Raw genomic sequence first — 19,115 nt, forward strand, 5'->3', positions numbered from 1 at the left:
TTGCAAAACATTTAACAAAAAATGACTTGTATCCAGAATATATAAAGAATTTGTACAGATCAATAAGAAAAAAAACCAGACAACCCAATTGAAAAAATGGGCAAGAGGGCTTCCCTGGTGGTGCAGTGGTTGAGAGTCCTCCTGCCGATGCAGGGGACACGGGTTCGTGCCCCGGTCCGGGAAGATCCCACATGCCGCGGAGCGGCTGGACCCGTGAGCCATGGCCGCTGAGCCTGCGCGTCCGGAGCCTGTGCTCCGCAACGGGAGAGGCCACAACAGTGAGAGGCCCACATACCGAAAAAAAAAAAAAAAAAAAATTGGGCAAGAGACTTCAACAAATAGATTACTAAAGTGAACAAGTACATTCTTGATTTTTTCACTAAAAAATCAAGGAAATGCACATGAAAACCACAACCCAATACCACTACACCTCTAAAATGGCTAAAATTACAAAGTCTAACAAGGCCAAATATTGGTGGGGCTGTGGAGCAACCAGATTGGTCATACACTGATCGTGGGAGTTCAAACTGAAACATGTTTGGTAGCATCTACTAAAGCTGAGCCAAATGACCCAGACATGACCATTAGGGACTCCACAGCACATCCCAACAGAAACTGTGCACATGTGCGTCAGAACATAGTATTCATTAGCCCAAAGTGGAAACAGTAGAATGGGTAAATATGTAGTGATTTTTTTTTTTTGGCCGCGGCATGAGGGATCTTCGTTCCCTGACCAGGGATCAGACCCGTGACCCCTGCAGTGGAAGTACGGGGTCTTAACCACTGGACCACCAGGGAAGTCCCTGTAGTGATTTTTAAACAAGCAAGTACCATATGGCAACGAAAATGAACTATAGTTATGTACACAGGATAACACTGAGTGAAAGAAGCCAGTCACAAAACAACATAGACATATGATTCCATTTGTGTACAGTTCAAAAACAAGCTAAATAATCTGTGGTGTTAGAAGCCAAAATAGTGGCTCCTTATGGGAGGTAGGGAGTGGATAGTGATTAAGAAGGAGAATGAAGAGGGCTGCTGGAATGCTGGAAACATTCTCTTTCTTGACCTGGGTGTAGGTTACAAGGATGTATTCATTTTGAGATCATTCAATGAGCTACATACATTTATGATTTGTGCACTTACTAACATGTGTATTTTATTTCAAGAAGACATTAAAAATATTCTCATGAATCACATTAGAATGGTTGCCTACAAGGGGGCCAGGAATGTAAAAATGGGTATAAAAGAGAATAAATAGGTTGGTAGGTGGGTGACAGACATATAAGCAGCTGACTAGGTAGATGAAATGGAGCCTGGGCTAGCAACAATTCTAGAGTTTTGTCTTGTCTAATATGGACACAAGTTACAGGTGGTTACTTTAATTTTAAATGGGTTAATGAAATTAAATTAAAAATTCAGTTCCTCCATTACATTAGTCACATTTCAAGAGCTCAGTAGACACGTGGAGCCATTGCCTTCCACAGTGGACAGCACAAAACACAGAAAATTTTCATCATCACAGAAAGTTCTATTAGACAGCATAAATGGACATGGATAAGATCTCCTGGAGAAAAGAGGTAGTTAGAGAAAGAAGCAGAGAAAGAGAATCTAGGACCACCAGTTTTTTAAAATTGCAGTATAGTTGATTTACACTGTTAGGCCAATCTCTGCTGTACAGCAAAGTGACTCAGTTATACATATATATACATTCTTTTTTTATATTCTTTTCCATTATGGTTTATCACAGGATATTGAGTTCCCTGTGTTATACAGTAGGACCTTGTTGTTTATCCATTCTAAATGTAATAGTTTGCATCTACCAACCCCAAACTCCCAGTGCATCACTCTCCCTCCCCACCTCCCTCCTGGCAACCACAAGTCTGTCCTCTATGTCTATGAGTCTGTTCTGTTTTGTAAATAGGTTCATTTGTGCCATATTTTAGATTCCACATATAAGTGATATCATATGGTATTTGTCTTTCTCTTTCTGACATACTTCACTGAGTATGATGATCTCTAGTTGTATCCATGTTGCTGCAAATGGCATTATTTCTGAGGACCACCAATGTTAAAGGGGTTATTATAGGAAACAGACCAAAGTAACACAAGATCCAGAAGAAAGTGACATCATGGAAACCAAGACATTAGAAATTTTTGAGGAGGAAGCATTCATGTCAAATGTTAAAGAGGAGTTAGAATCAAGTGGGAAGTAAGAGGTGACTGGAGGATTTAGCAGGACAGTTTCGATGCACATGGAAGTCAGATTGTGGTGGGTCAAAGAGAGATGGGTGGGGAGGTGAAGAACAGGAACATAGCTGTAGCAGGTCTGAAGTTTCAAGAAGGTAAAACAAAGGGAATTTCCATAAAGCAAGGGAGCAGATGGCCAGTGCCGTATAGGAGGAATAAAAGAGATTAGCCTCAGCTCGGGTTCTCAGGAAATGACACATGCAGGAAATGATGTCTGGATTCCAGGCATGGAGTTAGCAGGTAGAATATGAAGAAGAGTGTTCCAAGTGGAAGGAACTGCACAGGCAATGACAAGGTGGAAGGTGCAGGAAATGGAGCGTTAGGGCTTGAGATAGTCCTGCCAAGAGTGTGAACTTGCTTTCACAGGGACAGGGAAGCATGGAATTTCCTTGAGCAGGGGAGGAACAAGATCAAGTTTGAACCTCAGGGAGGTTAGTGGCAACTTGTGCAAGATGAAGGAGCTCCCCAAGGGGGTCCAGAGACCCTTGTGGGATCCAGAGCATGAAAGAACGAAGTTCAAAATTGCCAGAAAATCTGAATTGAGCTGCAGAGTAAATTGTCTCCACCTGTACCCTGGATCTCTAAAACCCAGACAAGCCAGAGGGTCCCAGTGGTCTCAAGTCATATGACCAGTACAGACCTGTCCCCTACAGATCTTGTCAGCAGGGAGAGGATAGAGGGCTTGGACACACAAACGCCCCTTGTTTGGGCTCAGAGCAGGGCTGCCAGTGGCAGGATGGATGTGATTTCGCTGACCACAAAGAAGTGTCCCCACAGGTTATCTCGGCGGGTTCTCAGTGGGGTTTCTGAGAATCGATATGATATGGAGTAGGGTACAGGGTGCGTCATACCATACCCACCCACCACATTCACACCCCCTGGGCTCTGAAAGGAGGGAGAAGGTCCCAGGGGTGTCAAATATTAAATTGTAAGGTTTCCCACCACCGCCGCCCCACTTCTGGGGACTCTGGCCGCAGAATGCAACAATGGGTTTTGAGGAGCGGGAAGGCATCTCTCTGGGGTCAACCAGGGGAGACCTCAAGGCTCAGAGATTGGGGGGCAGAATCACCTCTCAGTCTTACTCTAATTTTCTGCTCCCTCATCCCTTGTTTCTCTGAGTGTCTCAGGCTAAACAAGGTGTATCCGACAGAAGATTTTGACATCTTGGTTTGCAATAGCTGTTTCCTCCTTAGGAATCTCAGCAGCCCCTCGTCCCGGTCCTTTTCCTCAGGTACTCAGGCACCACTCCCCACAAAGCTCTCACTCCCCATTGGTCCCCTCACCCCTGCCTGTTTCTTAATATGTCTGGCTCTTATCCAATCTCTTGTTTACTCACCTCATTTTCCTGGTTGACCTTGGGGCCCATTCAGCTCTGAGCCTTTCTCTCTCCCTCTGGGGACCTGCCCTGGGTGGGGCTCTAACAGCCCCCATCCACCCCGACCATGCAGAGGCCCAAGCCTTGTGATAAGAGAGGAGAAGTCCTGGGGGCAGCAGCTGCTGGGGTGTTGTCCAAGAGGACACCCAGGCTTTGCAGCTGCTATTTCCAGGGGAGACTCCCCAGGCAATGAGTCCTGGGACTGGGCGGAGGAGAGCAGGGCATGGGTTGGGTCAGCCCCTCAGGAGGAATGGACTCCACCTCAGAATGCCCACACCACCTCTCAGCTATCTCTGCTTCTGTGACCTACACCCCCAACTCCCATCCCAGGCAGATTTTGGGGTGATGGGGGCACAGAATCACCCAAAACTTGTTCAGCGAGTCCCGTCTCAGGAAAAAAAAAACACGTCCCAGAAAACAAATTCTCCAGAAAGTGAAGCCCAGTGTCTGCGTGGAACCAGGAAACAGGGTCCTGCATCATTCTTTACACACAGCTCCAGCCCCCAGGTGCCACCTGCTCCCCACCTCGAACCACACCAGAAGAGCCTGCCTCCCACCTACACTCCTTGAGAGTTTACAGAGTGCCCTCTGGGAGACAAGTAAGCCCAGTGAAGCTAGTTTTGATGTTCCTATTTTGCAGATTAGGTACCCAGGAGGCCCTGTTGGTCTAGGGGTGGAGGTATTGTGTCCCACAACAAAGTCCTGAGTCAGGTGCTCAGGTTCCTGCACACCTCAGACACCTGCCCCCCACCCTGAGTGGTTGGAAAGAGGATATGTGTGGCTAGGGACCAGGGAACAGCTTGTGGGGGGTGGGGACCCGGATGTGGGTCCTTCACTGTTGTTCCTGGCAGGAGACAAAGGAAAAAAATGTAGCCATTGAACCAGCAAACAAGACCAAATGCCACCTTCGACTCCTGCTCCCCACCCCCTGGGGACCCAGCTCCAGGCCCTCAGCACCCTGCTCCCCAGCTGTTTCTCTCAGGGACACCACCCTTCCAGGACTGACGTTTCCAGTAGGCTCCCCAGGCACAGCCACAAGCTGTTCTCACACCCCTCTCAGGACTCAGGCATTCAAGCTTGCCCTCCACCCTTCTCAGGCCCTCAGGGGCCCCATTCCAGCTGGCCCTGGGATCAGCAGCCTCCTCCGAGAAGTTGGCATCATCTGCCTGGCAGGTGGCCCAGGGCGTGGCCTGAGGAGTCCAGAAACTCCACTATATAGCCCGGCCCAGGGAACCTGGGGCTAGTCCTGCAGCTCCGGGAACCTGCAGGTGAGAGAGGCTGCATCCCCTTTGGAAGTGGGACATCAGGTCCCCTACCCTTGCCCCTGGCTCTAGGCCTCCCCATCCCACACCCCGCAGACCCACTGGACATCCAACTCCCTATCCTACCTCTCTCCTGCCCTCCCTGCCCAGCCCCCAGGCCCACCAGATGTCCAATTCCCCTTACACACACACTGGCCCTTGGATTCAGCCCACCTCAGCCTTCCTGGTGCCCAGGCAGCCCTTGTCCTGAGACTGGGCCCTTTTGTCCTCTGGCAGGAGGGGCAGACCGCCTTCTATGACCCCCTCTCTTTCTCCACTGCAGACATGGGTTCTCTGCGGAGCTGGTGGCTGCTCTGGGCCGGAGCAACCCTCCTGTGGGGTAAGTCAGACCAAAATCCCATCTATGTCCTGGTTCCAGTCTGAAGAACTCTACCTGCCTGGGTCAGCACCCTCCATTTGAGCCCCCTCCACAAACACATCTCCCAGTGTCACCCCAGGCTAGCTGAGATGGGAGAGAGACCCTTTAAGTCCTGCAGAGAAATGTGGTGGAATTCACCCATTCTCTCTCTGTTCCAGAGGGAAACAGGTAAAAACTTTAGTCCCCAAATTCAAGTAGGTAAGAACTACTACTTTCTTGATTTTCTGCAGCTCAACTAAAGTTTTGACTTAGAGCCTCATTCTGCTGAGGCGATGGAAAATTTCACTAAAGTCTTTCTTGGCGGGGGGCTGGGGGGATTTGGTGCCCAATTATCTAGGGTTATGTCCAGAACTAGAGTCTTAGGTAAAGCCAAAGTTTGGGGGGAGGGATGGGACGTGCCGGCCCTCTTTACCAGTGAACATCTATTTCGGTTACTTTAGAAACATTCATTGCCCCTGATCCCCTGGCCCCATGGGACACTGGGATGTCCTTCAAGGCTCCCCTTATTCAGCAGACAGTCCTATAACCACCACAACTCTCTCCAAGATCCTGTAAAGTGATCTCTCTCCCTCCCCCTCTCTCTTCTCAGCCCTGGAGAATCTTTTCCTAGATTGAGGTGTTGAAAAGTCCCCGCTCCTCTCTATTTCTAGGAGACATTTTGTCCATACTCCCATAATCCCCTTTTCCCCTTCACATACACCCCTAATCCTATGAAGACAGAAATCACAAACTGGCACCTGAATCCAGCCAGTTTGGGCCCCATAGTGCTTACTTAAAACAGTTCTGGATTGGAGATTTCACATGGAAATTCAGATATCCAGTTTCTCTTGAAAAAATGGTAAGATCTGACATTTTTAAGAAAGAGCCCATAAGCCATCATCATAACAACAGATTAAAGCTAATAGCAACACCCCACTTTCCATGGCATGTGAATGCTCTAGCTGTACAGTTCTGTTTCACACATTTATATCACTTGCCTGGCCCCGTCAGTGTTTGAATTTGAGATCCCTGTCTGAAGTGTTCAGGCTTTTGGAAGGCAAAAGCCAGAAAGGCTGGTAGGTGAACACTGCATGAATAAGGGGAAAGGAGAGAGAAGAGAGAATAGAAACCCACGTTAGTATTTCAACATGTGACCCAGGCACGGGGTATGAGGTTACTTCTCTGATGGGGAGGATTGGATAAAGCAGACCCACAGCTGCATTTTCTCACCCCAGGTTTGACCCAGGAGGCCTCAGTGGACCCCAAGAACAGCGGGGGGGAGGAATTCCTCACGGCCTTCCTGCAGAACTATAATCGCGGGTACAGCAAAGCCTACCTCTACCTCCTCCTCTCCAGTCTGTCGGACAACCTCACCTCAGTCTCCATCCTCAGCCAGGTAGACGGCACCTCACAGAAGGTCACTGTGAGGCCCGGGCAGTCAGTCATGGTCAACATCACTGCCAAGGCTGAGATGGTCGGCAGCAGTACCTTCCAGCGTGCGGTGGTGGTCCACTCTGACCGCACCATCTCTGTGCAGGCAATAAACGCTAAGCCCAACACAGCAGATGCGACACAGCTGTGGCCTGTCCGCGCCCTAGGCACTGAGTACTTTGTGTTCACACCCTCCAGCGCTTCGTCCCAGAATCTCAAGGAGTTTGCTGTGGTGGCGGGTGCAGCCGGTGCCTCTGTCAGTATACAGCTGAAGGGGTCAGTGACATTCCAGGGCAAGTCCTACTCAGCGGGCAATGTCCTGAGTGTGACTCTGGACCCCTACCAGGTGGCCCAGGTGCAGAGCACAGCTAACCTCTCAGGGTCAAAGGTCACCGCCAGTACCCCCGTGGCTGTCCTCTCTGGCCACAGCTGTGCCCAGAAAAACACGAACTGCAACCATGTGGTGGAGCAGCTGCTACCCACATCTGCCTGGGGCACCTACTATGTGGTGCCCCCTCTGTCCTTGCAGACCCGCTCCGACCTGGTCTATGTCGTGGCCAGCCAGGCCACGAAACTGACCTACAACCTTGGGGGCACCAAAGGCTCCCGTGAGCTCCAGGCAGGTAACGTGGCAGAGTTTGAGATCCAGCAGTCCCAGCCACTCTACCTGTCTGCAGATGTGGGCATCCAAGTCCTGCTGTTTGGCACGGGTACCACCAAAGATGGAGTGACCTATGACCCCCACCTGGTCCTGATCCCAGATGTGGCAGCCTACTGCCCTGCCTATGTGGTGAAGTGCATGCCAAACTGTAAGTGCGTGGCCCTGGTAGTGGCACCGACAAAGGCTGCTGGTGAGCTGACCATAGATGGGCAGAGGCTGGGGGCCAATCTCACCTGGGCCGTTGTGCCAGGCAGTGAGTTCTCATATGCTGAAGTGGACCTCGGCACTAAGGACAGTATCCATGTGGCTGAGGCTGCTACCAGCTTTGGGCTGCTCACCTTTGGGCTGAACCAGGACGTGAGCTTTGGGACAGCAGCTGCGTGCGGCCGGAGTAAGTGATCAGAAATGACCTCTGGCCCTGTCCACCTGGGGACCCCTTTGCCAGCTCGCTTGCCTTTTCCCCTTTCCCACCCTCTCTGTGCTCATCTGTGGCTTCCTGGCTCAGCTGGGCTGTCTCCCACTCACCTGCATCCTCCCTGCCATCCTTCTTTTCCTTAAGGCTTCCCAAGCCCTCCCTGTCCCCCCACCCGCCTGCACGAACAATACTCTAAGTGTTTAGCAACTGGTATGATCCAGGGTCCCAACCAGTCTGAAGAGATGCCAGTCAGAGCACTGCAGCAGGGTCCTAGAAGCCCCCAGGGTGTCTGGCATCAGCCCTTTGTCTGTTGCTTTTGTGGGGGGTGGCATTGCGGAAAGGTTCCCGCGGAGAGCCAAGGTGCCAAGAGGGAGGGATCTTTGTGGGGGGTCGGGTCAGGTCAGCAGCTTCTCACCAACCAGGTTGGGAATATTTTGTTATTTTAGCTACTGACACACAACCATACCAGTTGCTAACTACCACTCCCCCAACACCTCATATAGGAATGCCAAACTCAGGAGGTCTAGAAGTATAATAATGATGGCTACCATGTGGGGGGAGTATTTCTCAACATACCAGGGTCCACTCTAGGTGTCTTGTATGTGTTAACATAGTTAATTTCTAGGACCTGGCCCTGTGTGTACTTTTGGGCCCAGCCTGTCGAGGAGTTGCCTCCAAGCAGTGCCGCGTTTGAGGGCACAGATGCTAAAGCCAGACTTCCCAGGTTCAAATCCCACCTTTGCTTGTGTGACCTTGGGCATGTGACTTCACCTCTGTGGACCTGTTTCCACATCTGTAAAATGGGGATCATAACTGCACCCCTCACAGGGTTGTTAAGTGACAGTGCAGTGAGTTAACATTTGTAGCTCATTTAGAGGGTATCGGGCAAGTGAGTACGGCTACATAAGGGTGAGCTATTATTATGAGCAGACAGAAGGCAAGAGCTTCTGAAGACTAGGAGGCAGGGGAGGAAGAGCTGTCTCTTCCTACGTGGATCCCCTTCCCGAAGCAAGTATCCTAGACAGTAGGGTTCCCAGCCCTGGCAAAAATGCCCCTCCCATCCATCCTCCAGGGCATGGAAGCTACCCAACTTCAAAGGGCCACTTCAGGCTTGAATAGTAATGTGGAAGAGGTGGGTGATTGATTGTAATAGGTAATAATTAACCTAATTAACACCTGGGATCGGTTCCAAACCCTGCTTATATTTTAGCTTATTTGAGCCGGGCCACTCCCCCCTCCCCAACTATCCCTGTGAAGAAGGTATTATTATCACCCCCATGTCACAAGTGAGGAAACGGAGACATACAGAATTATAAATTACTTTCCAGTGTCACACAGCTAATTGACTGTGCCAGGATTCTAACCTAGGCGGCCTGACGCCACCGTTTCCATTCTATTGAACAGTCTCTGTCTTCCATTTTCTATCTTTAAAAAAGATCCCTTGGGGAATTCCCTGGCGGTCCAGTGGTTAGGACTCCACGCCTCCACTGCAGGGGGCGTGGGTTCCATCCCTGGTCAGGGAACTAAGATCCTGCATGCTGTGTGGTGCAGCCAAAAATTAAAAATAAATAAAAAATAAAAACGATCCCTTAGCCTTTTAGCCTGATTGGGAAGGTAGGGGCAAGGGGGAAACAGGGAGAGAAAAGCCACACGTTAACCTTTCCATGACTGTTCCTGCCTGGTGGTTCTTCACCACCTTCCAGTTCTTCTGGGCTGAGCTGTGTTTTCTGGGGAACCAGAAAACCTAAGAGAAGTCAGGCCTGAGCAGCTCTCTCCCTCTGAGATTCCAGACCTCAGTCCCCCCACTTCTAGAATGGGTAGTTGTGAGCTAACTGCCCAAACTCCCCCGGGTGGGAGAGCTCCAGGATTCCTGGTAGGGTGGACACTCCTGACTCTTTCTTTGTGGCCACCCCTCTTCCCTCCCCAGCCCTGCAGACCCAGGAGCCCTCCTGCGAAGGCAAGCAGTGCGGTCCCAAGCAGCTCTGCAGGGTGCTGGATGGGCAGGCCAGGTGCTTGGCAGACTCCGCGGCCACCTGCCGCGCCCAGGGTGACCCCCATTACACCACCTTCGATGGCCGCCGCTATGACATGATGGGCACGTGCTTGTACTCGATGGCGGAGCTGTGCAGCGACGACCAGACCCTGCCTGCCTTCAGTGTGGAGACCAAGAACGAGCACCGGGGCAGCCGCAGCGTCTCTTACGTGGGCTTGGTTACCGTGCGCGCCTACAACCACGCGGTGTCGCTGGCCCGCGGGGAAGTTGGCTTCGCTCGGGTAAGGACCCAGGGGAGGCTTCCGGGTTAAAAAGAAACCCATGAGCCACCCAACAAGCAGAAGGAGGAGGCAGTTCCTGGGTGTCAGGCCCCAGACCCCAGCCCTTTGCCAAGGGGTGGAGGGTGCAGAGAAGTGGGCCGAGGGCGTGGGGGCTCGGGAGGGGGGATTTGAGAATCAGTGGCAGAACCTTAAACCCCTTTTGTCCAGCAGTTCGATTTCTAAAAATTTTTAGAATGCTCAGAGATATGGTTAGGGGAAAAAAGTTTATGCCGATGTGTTTATAATAGCAAGAAGAGGGGGCGGGCAGAGAGAGAAAGAAGACAAAATGTCCCGCAGTGGGTAATTTCTTAAGTGACCAAACGCTAAAAATGTAGTGAGCACCTCTTATGTGCCGGGTTTGTCTCTTAGCACTTTCCATGTGTTAACGCATTTAATGCTCACAGCAATCTACGGGGGTAGGCGTTATTATTATTAACACTTTTGATGAGGAAACTGAGGTCCAGAGAGATGAATGACTTCCCAAGGGCTTAGGGCTAGTAAGAGATGGAGCTGGGAACGCCCCCAGGCTGGCTCCTGAGTCTCTGTCTTAACCTCTAGGCTATTCTGCCTCTGGTGAACGGATTACTACTCAGCCAATATAAATTACAGAAATATAAGAACAGCAAAATAAATAGAAACAATAATTTCCCTTTTTCCTACCGTATTATTATGAACATGTTCAAACACCCAGAAAAGCTGTACAGTGAACATTGTACAGTGAACACCATTTGCCAATCACCTGGATTCTAAACATTTTACTCTGCTTAGTTCATCACACATCTATCATCTGTCCATCCCTCTGGCCACTCAACAATCCCTCTTACTTTTTTTTTGCGGTACGTGGGCCTCTCACCGTCGTGGCCTCTCCCGTTGCGGAGCACAGGCTCCTGACGCGCAGCCTCAGCGGCCATATGGCTCACAGGCCCAGCTGCTCAGCGGCATGTGGGATCCTCCTGGACCGGGGCACGAACCCGCGTCCCCTTCATCGGCAGGCGGACTCCCAACCACTGCGCCACCAGGGAAGCCCACCCTCTTACTTTTTATGCACTTTAAAATAAGTCCTAGACATCAATACACTTCACCCCTAAAGATTTTAGCAAGCATACCGTTAACTAGAATACAATATTTTCACACTTCTTTTTGCTTACTTTTGAAACAAAATTTAAATGTAATCAAATCCACAAATCATAAATAAATCCACAAATCAAAATTTAAACATAATAAAATCCACAAATCACTGTTCACTGAGTTTTGACAAATGTGCAAACCAAACCTCTGTTAAGATATAGAAGGTTTGCATCCCTCTAGGAAATTCCCTCATGCCCCTTCCCAAACAATGGCCCACACACTCCTAGAGGCAATCACAGTTCTGATTTTTTTCCACCATAGATTAGTTTTGCTGGTTCAAGAACTTCATAGTAAAGGAATCATCCAGTGCAAGAATCTTTTGTGTAAGGCTTCTTTTGCTCAGCATGATACTTTCGAGTTTCTTCCATGTTGCTGCGATTAATTTTTTTAAATAGGAAAAGAATTTACAGCTCAAAACAAAAAGGCATGTTATGAAAGATCCTGCTTTTACGCCTATCTTTACCTGCTTTCCCTGCTCGCCACAGGTAATGGCTTTTACTAGTTTCCTGAGTATTCATCTAGGGTTTCTTTATGCCAACACAAGCAAACAGTCTCCCCTCTCTTAGCAAACGTCTCCCCTCTCTTAGCAAACAGTACCGTGCTTGTGCTCTGTTCTGAACTTGACTTTTTGCACTGAACAGTGCATTCTGAAGCTGTCTCCTTGTCAGTAGGAAGGGGGCCTCCTCTTTCCTTTCTACAGCTGCACAGTTTGTCATCGGCTGGATGCATCATAGTTCATTTAGCTCAGGCCCCTGTGGTTGGATGCCTTGTTCATGCTGGCAAGCAGTACTGCCATGAATATTCTTGTATCTCCCTCGTTTTGTGAGTGTGCAGGTGGATCTGTGAGATTAATAACCAAGTGGATTAAAGTAGTGTTCTCGAAGGCTAGAGAGGTTGAACACAAGCTCAGGGGGACCTCAAATCCCTTGAACTTTTGTGCAGAATCTTGCATATGCTGTGTAGTTTTTCAGGGAGAGGGTCCATTACTTTGTCAGATCCTTACAGAGGTCAGTGACCTGACAAAGGTTTAGAGTTCCTGGTAGGATCATGGTAGGATGTCCACAAGAGCTTCTTAGGAGAAAAGAGTTCATGAAATGGTGACTTCAGCATGGTCTCATTATTTTTTTTTAAGTATAAATATATTTAAAGGTAGAAAAAAACCTGGCATGATTCATAAATGTGAGTATTTTTTTAACATCTTTATTGGAGTGTAATTGCTATACAATGTTGTGCTAGTCTGCTGCACAACAAAGTGAATCAGCTATACGTATACATATATCCCCATATCCCCTCCCTCTTGCGTCTCCCTCCCACCCTCCCTATCCCACCCCTCTAGGTGGTCACAAAGCACCGAGCTGACCTCCCTGTGCTATGTGGCTGCTTCCCACTAGCTATCTATTTTACATTTGGTAGGGTATATATGTCCATGCCACTCTCTCAGTTTGTCCCAGCTTACCCTTCCCCCTCCCCGTGTGTATGTGTACAGCAGTATGGGTGATTTTCTCTTTTCTCATTTTTGCTCGTGCATATTTTGTAAGTTTTCTGTACTGAACAGGCACTACTTGTGTCATTTAAAAATGAAGATCACTGGTCTTAGGGGAAAGACAGATTTGAACAGTGGTCCCTGGACTGAGAGCCTATGAATGTGGGCTGTCTCGGTCACTGCCTGGCAAAGACTTGGACACACAGGAAGGCTCATGGAGGCGTTGCTGACTGAATGAACGATCTATCTTACCTTTGACCTTGCTTATGCTGTCCCCTCTGCCTGTTACTCCTTTTTTCATATCCCATCCTCTCGGCTAAGACAAGACTTTGTGAAGAAAGTATAAGAAAGACATGCTTAGGAAGAGGAAAATGGGCCCAGGGGACAGAGAGAACACACTCCTTATCTCCTGGCTGGACTCTCTCTCCACTCAGGACATTTGCAGAGGAACACCACTCCCCCTCCTGGTTTTCGTGGCTATCTCTCACTGGTCCTTTATGGCTCAGCTCAGCTGTCTCTTCTTCCAGGAAGCCTTCCCTAACCTGAAAGTTTGGGTCTGGCTCTTTTTCTAGGCTCCTGCAGCCTCCTGTGCCTCCACTATCCCAGCCCTGATCACTCTGATCTGTCATTGTCTTGTGACAGGTCTGTCTCCCCTATTGGACTGGGAGCCCCATGACAGTAGGGTCTGGGGTTGTCTTTGTCATCAGTGTATCTCCAGGATCTCCCAGGCCAGGGCCAGGCACAGGGTCAGTGCCCAGTGGATGTTTATTTAATACAGCAGGGGCTTCATTCACTTCCTGAGCACCTGCTATTCTACCAGGTACAGTTCTAGGCACTGGAGATGAAGCAGCTGCCCTGTCTTCGTGGAGCTGACAGCGTAGTCAAGTTAGAGAGGTGATAAACATCAGATATTTGCAGATGACATTTTAGAAGGTTAGACACTATAGGGAAAAAAATAGAGCAGGGAAGGGGAATAGGGAGTAGGGAGGAGTTGCCATATAAAATAAGGTGGTCTGGGATGGCCTCCCTGAGACGGTGACATTTGAGCAAAGTTTGTGTAAGAGGTGAGGGAGTGAGCCAAGTGTATATCTAGGGAAAGAACATTTCAGGTCACGGGGAAGGCAGGAGCAAAGATCCTGAGGCTTGGTCAGTGGCACTAATGGGAGGAAGGAATCCTCACGCAGCTAGAGCAGGGGAAGCAAGTGGGAGGAGGTGAGGGGCTGAAGGCCAGACCACATGGGGATCTGACCCTCCTCTCCTGACTCCCTCTGCAGATCGACAGCCAGCGCTCACGCCTGCCTGCCTCCCTGGCTGAGGGCCGCCTGCGCGTGTACCAGAGTGGGACACGGGCCATGGTAGAGCTGGACTTCGGGCTGGTAGTCACCTATGACTGGGATGCCCAGCTGGCACTGAGCCTACCCGTGCACTTCCAAGGCCAGGTGTGCGGTCTGTGTGGCAACTATAATGGTGACCCCACTGATGACTTCCTTACACCTGACCGGGAGCAGGCTCCTGATGCTGTGGAGTTTGCCAGTAGCTGGAAGCTGGACGACGAGGACTACCTATGTGAGGACGGCTGCCAGAACAACTGTCCCTCCTGCACCCCAGACCAGGCCCTGCACTATGAGGGCAGCCGTCTCTGTGGCATGCTGACCCAGCTCGATGGCCCCTTTGCTGTCTGCCGTGATGCCCTGGACCCCCAGCCCTTCCTGAAGGAATGTGTATATGACCTATGTGTGGCCAGTGGGGACCGGGCCAGCCTGTGCCGTGCCCTTAACGCCTACGCCCAGGCCTGTCTGGAGTTTGGCATCTCTGTTGGGAACTGGAGGTTGCCAGCCAGCTGCCGTGAGTGATACCTTGGTGGGGGCTGGGAGCACATGGTGGGAGGCAGGGGACCCCTTGCATCTGCTCAATATCTGAGCATTTACTGTGGTCCAGCCTGGAGCTGGACCATGCCAGGGACGGAGCAATGGCCAAGATGGCCAGGCTGTGCCCACAGTGAGCCTAAGGTTGGGGCAGATGTATCACACTAGACAGTGACAGTCCAGAGTGGTCAGGGCTGGGATGGGGGAAGTTCAGAGGGGCTATGGGAGACCAGAGAAGCTTCCTGACTCAGTCTGGGGAATCAAGTGGGATCTCCTAGAGAAAGGGATGCCCAATCTGAAGCCTGTAGGAGGGATTGGAGCTAGATAGAAAAAAGGGGGGGCAGGAAGTGGGTTCCAAGCTGAGAGAAGGGCATGTGCAAAGACTTGGCATGAGATGTCCCAAAGCAGACATGCGAACATCTCTTCATTTGTAACTCTTCCACGATTCCCCGATGTCTTCTGGATAAAGTCCCAGCTCCATAGCCAGGTATCCATCCACTGAATCATTCATTCACTCATGTATTCATTCATCCAACATGCATTCCCTGAGTCCCTATCTGGCCCCACCCCTGTGCTGACGATGGGCACAGTGGGGACCAAAACACCTGTCTCTTGTGAGGCTCCCAGAGAAACGTTCAGGAGGCAGAAAGGCTAGCACAGGAAGGAGGAGGAGGCTTCCAGGCCCAGGCCCGTTGGCTTGGGACAGGAACTCCAGAGAGGGGTAAGTCGAGGGGAGACACTGAGGCCATTTGGGGATTGTCTTGGTCACTGCTGTGTCCTCACTGCCCAGTGAACACCACTCCCCACCACCGCCGAGTTCCCCAATGCCTGGTGCAAAAGAAGCACGAGTGCATTCGCTCATCTACCCATTCATTTTCGAGGTATTTACTGGGCATCTCCTGGGGGCCGGGCCCCGTCCATGGTGCTGCAGATTCAGCCATGTTGGAGACAGAATTCTCCCACAGAATTTGTCCCAAAGAATTTATGTCCCACTCCCACAGAATTTATAATCCTAGCAGGGGAGACAGAGAGTAAGCAGTAACCTGTGGAATAGCTTCAGAGAGCAAAAGAAACAGAGTTCATGGGATAAGAGCAAATGGGAGACTCATGAAGAGAGTGCTCAGGGAAGACCCTTGGGAGAAGCTGCCATTGGAACAGAGACCAGGATTAGGCAACAGTGTGAGCTCATAATGATGCTCTACATGGGGGTGTCTCTACATAGATGAGCCTCCTGTGATACTGGGACTATTATTATCCCATTCTACTGATGGGGAGACTGAGGCACAGAGAAATTGGAGTTGTTTGCTCACAATCACACAGCTAAGAAGGGGAGAGCTGGGATTTGAACCCAGGCCATCTACATTCCAGTAACCTTCTCTTAACCACATGCCATGTGAGGAAAGGCTAATACAGGCACAGGGAAAAGCCAGTGCAAAGGCCCAGAGGAGGGAGTGTGAGGACCAGAGAGGATGCCACTGTGGCTGGGGCGGAGTGAGCCAGAGGGAAAGTGAGAGGACATGAGGACAGGGAGGTGATGGGGGCAGATCGTGGATTATGGGAAGCCTCATGGACCAGTAGGAGGGCTCTGGCTTTTACCCTGAGCGAGACAGAGCTACAAGAGGCCTCTGAGCAGGAGACGGATGTCATCTAACTCAAGTGTTCACAGGATCCCTCTGGCTGCATGTGAGGAATAGAATGGGATGCAGGATGGGAGCAGGGGGGAGACCAGGCAGGAGGCTGCTGGGGTGAACAGGACAAGGGTGGGGACTGTGGTGAAAGGGAAAAGGGGCAGATTCTGGATAGATCTTGAACATGGAGCTCACAGGATTTACCGACATGTTGGTTGTCCAGTGAATAAAGGGGAAGGAATCAACTATATCTCTGAGGTTTGGGGCCTTCGCACCCAGAAGGGTGGAAGTGTCCTTAACTGAGATGGGGAGCTCTGAGGAAGGAGCTGGGTTGGGGAGGGAAGTCCTGGCACGTTCTGACTGTGCTGGCCTGACCCCACTCCCGTGTCCCCGCAGCCCTGTCCTGCCCCGCCAACAGCCGCTACGAGCTCTGCGGCCCCGCCTGCCCAGCCTCCTGCAACCCCGCCGCGGTGCCGTCCAACTGTTCCTCGCGCCCGTGCGTCGAGGGCTGCGTGTGCCTCCCGGGCTTCGTGGCCAGCGGCGGCGTCTGCGTTGCCACCTCGTCCTGCGGCTGCAACTTCGAGGGCCGCCCGCTCGCGCCCGGCCAGGAGGTGTGGGCCGATGAGTATTGCCGGCGGCGCTGCACCTGTGACGCCGCCACCCAGCAGGTGCGCTGCAGCGACACGCAGGGATGCCCAGCTGGAGAGCGCTGCCGCGTCCAGAACGGTCTCCTGGGTTGTTACCCCGACAGCTTCGGGAGCTGCCAGGCGTCTGGGGACCCGCACTACGTGAGCTTCGACGGCCGGCGATTCGACTTCATGGGCACCTGCACGTACCTGCTGGCCGGCTCGTGCGGCCAGGCCGCGGGGCTGCCTGCCTTCCGGGTGCTGGTGGAAAACGAGCATCGGGGCAGCCAGACGGTGAGCTACACGCGCGCCGTGCGCGTGGAGGCTCGTGGCGTGAAGGTGGCCGTGCGCCGGGAGTACCCTGGGCGAGTGCTGGTGAGTGATGGGTGCCCAAGGCCGGGTGGAGGGGCAGGGAATTCCCCTTAAAGAGTAGGGGTCTGGCCACTGGGGGAGGGTGGGGGTCTGCTAGAAGACCTTGTGGCCAGTGATTAGGCTTGGGGCCCCCCAGCCAGGCGGTGCTGCCTCTCCCTGGCTGTGTGACTTTGTCTCTCAGTGCCTCAGTTTTGTCCTCTGACAAATGGGGTAATAAGATTGTGCCTCGCCAATGCGAGCCGCTTCACAAGGTGGTTGTGGAGGTTTGACGAGTTACTATTTGTAGGATGTTTAAACTGTTTTTTTTAAATTAATTAATTTAGTTTTGGCTGTGTTGGGTCTTCGTTTCTGTGCGAGGGCTTTCTCTAGTCGTGGCAAGCAGGGGCCACTCTTCATCGCGGTGCGCGGGCCTCTCACTATCGCGGCCTCTCTTGTTGCGGAGCACAGGCTCCAGACGCGCAGGCTCAGTAGTTGTGGCTCACGGGCCTAGTTGCTCCGCGGCACGTGGGATCTTCCCAGACCAGGGCCTGAACCCGTGTCCCCTGCATTAGCAGGCAGATTCTCAACCACTGCGCCACCAGGGAAGCCCTGTAAGATGTTTAAAAGAGACATTGGTGCCCAACAAGTGTTCAGTAAATGTTGACTCAATGTTTTATTGTTATGAACCCTCCAAAGTTAAAGATTGGTGCATTTTCTGGAGGAAAATTGATATTCAGAGAGTAAGGTGACATGTGAAAAGTCGGGAACAAAAGGTGTTGGGGGGGTGTTACAGGGGTGTGGGGGTACTTACAGGTGGGCCCACAGGGTTCTGGACAGAGGGTTCTTACAGGGTCCACCACCCAGTAAATTTTATATATATATATATATATAATTTACTTCTATGTGTTAAATGCTTGACATACAGTAACTTGTATGTTAATCTTTGTAAAAACAACCCTGTGAAATAGGTAATCTTGTTAGAGGAGAAATCTGGGCACAGAGAAGTTAAGTCAACTATTCAAGGTCACCCAGCTAATGAGTGGCAGAGCCAATATTTGAAGCCAAGCTGTCTGGCTCCAGAGTCCATACTCTTAACCTTTGCATTCTATTGCCTTTCCTGAAGAAAGAGATGGAACAGGCAGGGATGGAAGTGGATGGAAGACTGTTCCAGGCAGAAGGAACAGCAACTGAAAGGCTCTGAGGCAGGAACAAACATGAGGGGTAGAGGAACAGCACGGAGACCAGTGGGCCTGGAATGGAGAGAGGGAAGGGAGAGCGAGGTAGGAGATGATGTAGGGGATGGCTATGATAGAGGCTTTTGATTTAATCTGAAACCTGAAGGATGAGGAAGAGACCACCAGGTGAAGAGTAGTGGTTGCTAGGCAGAGGGTACAACAGGTGCAAAGGCTGAGGCTGGACTGAACTTGAAGAGTTCAGGAGAACAGCACGGGGCCAAGGAGGCTGCACCTGAAAGAGTGAACCTGGGGAGATGGGATAGAGAGGTGGGTAGGGGATGAAGTCAGAAAAGAGGGGACACGCAGGGCCTAGTGGGTAGAGGATTTGATTTTAAGCTGAGATGTGAAGGGTGATGGGGAGGCAGCCAGACAAAGAATAAAGATGTGGAAGAGGGTAGGTATGTTGCAAGCATAGGGTACATAGGGTATAGCAAGTGCAAAGGCCCTGAGGCTGGGCTGAGCTTGGTGAGCTCAGGAGAATATCAAAATGCCTGCATGGCTGGAGTTCCAAGGGTGGGGAAGGAGGCAGTCCTGAAGAATTAAATTGGAGAGCAGTGAGGCTCAGATCATGTACGGTCTTTTAGGCCATCGTAAGGGGTTTGGATCAAAGCTGATGCCTAGGATACGAAGTAGAGGTGGCCAACTAAAGAGTGATGAGAGGTATCCCGGGAAGAGGTCACAACAAGTGCAAAGGC

The 19,115-nt window shown here is 51.1% G+C and overlaps 1 protein-coding gene across 5 annotated transcripts in view; it reads left to right on the forward strand.

The window, feature by feature from the left end:
* Positions 1-19,115, forward strand: part of FCGBP (Fc gamma binding protein) — a 143,294-nt gene that overhangs the window by 98,713 nt on the left and 25,466 nt on the right. For all 5 annotated transcript variants that reach the window (XM_067718052.1, XM_067718056.1, XM_067718053.1 and 2 more), the window contains 5 exons: positions 5,210-5,266; positions 6,520-7,767; positions 9,719-10,065; positions 13,990-14,560; positions 16,605-17,209. In XM_067718052.1, the coding sequence (XP_067574153.1) occupies positions 5,210-5,266; positions 6,520-7,767; positions 9,719-10,065; positions 13,990-14,560; positions 16,605-17,209 (2,828 nt within the window). The remainder of the gene's footprint in view (positions 1-5,209; positions 5,267-6,519; positions 7,768-9,718; positions 10,066-13,989; positions 14,561-16,604; positions 17,210-19,115) is intronic.

This window comes from Pseudorca crassidens, chromosome 20 (genome assembly GCF_039906515.1).
Source record: "Pseudorca crassidens isolate mPseCra1 chromosome 20, mPseCra1.hap1, whole genome shotgun sequence".
NCBI lineage: Eukaryota > Metazoa > Chordata > Mammalia > Artiodactyla > Delphinidae > Pseudorca > Pseudorca crassidens.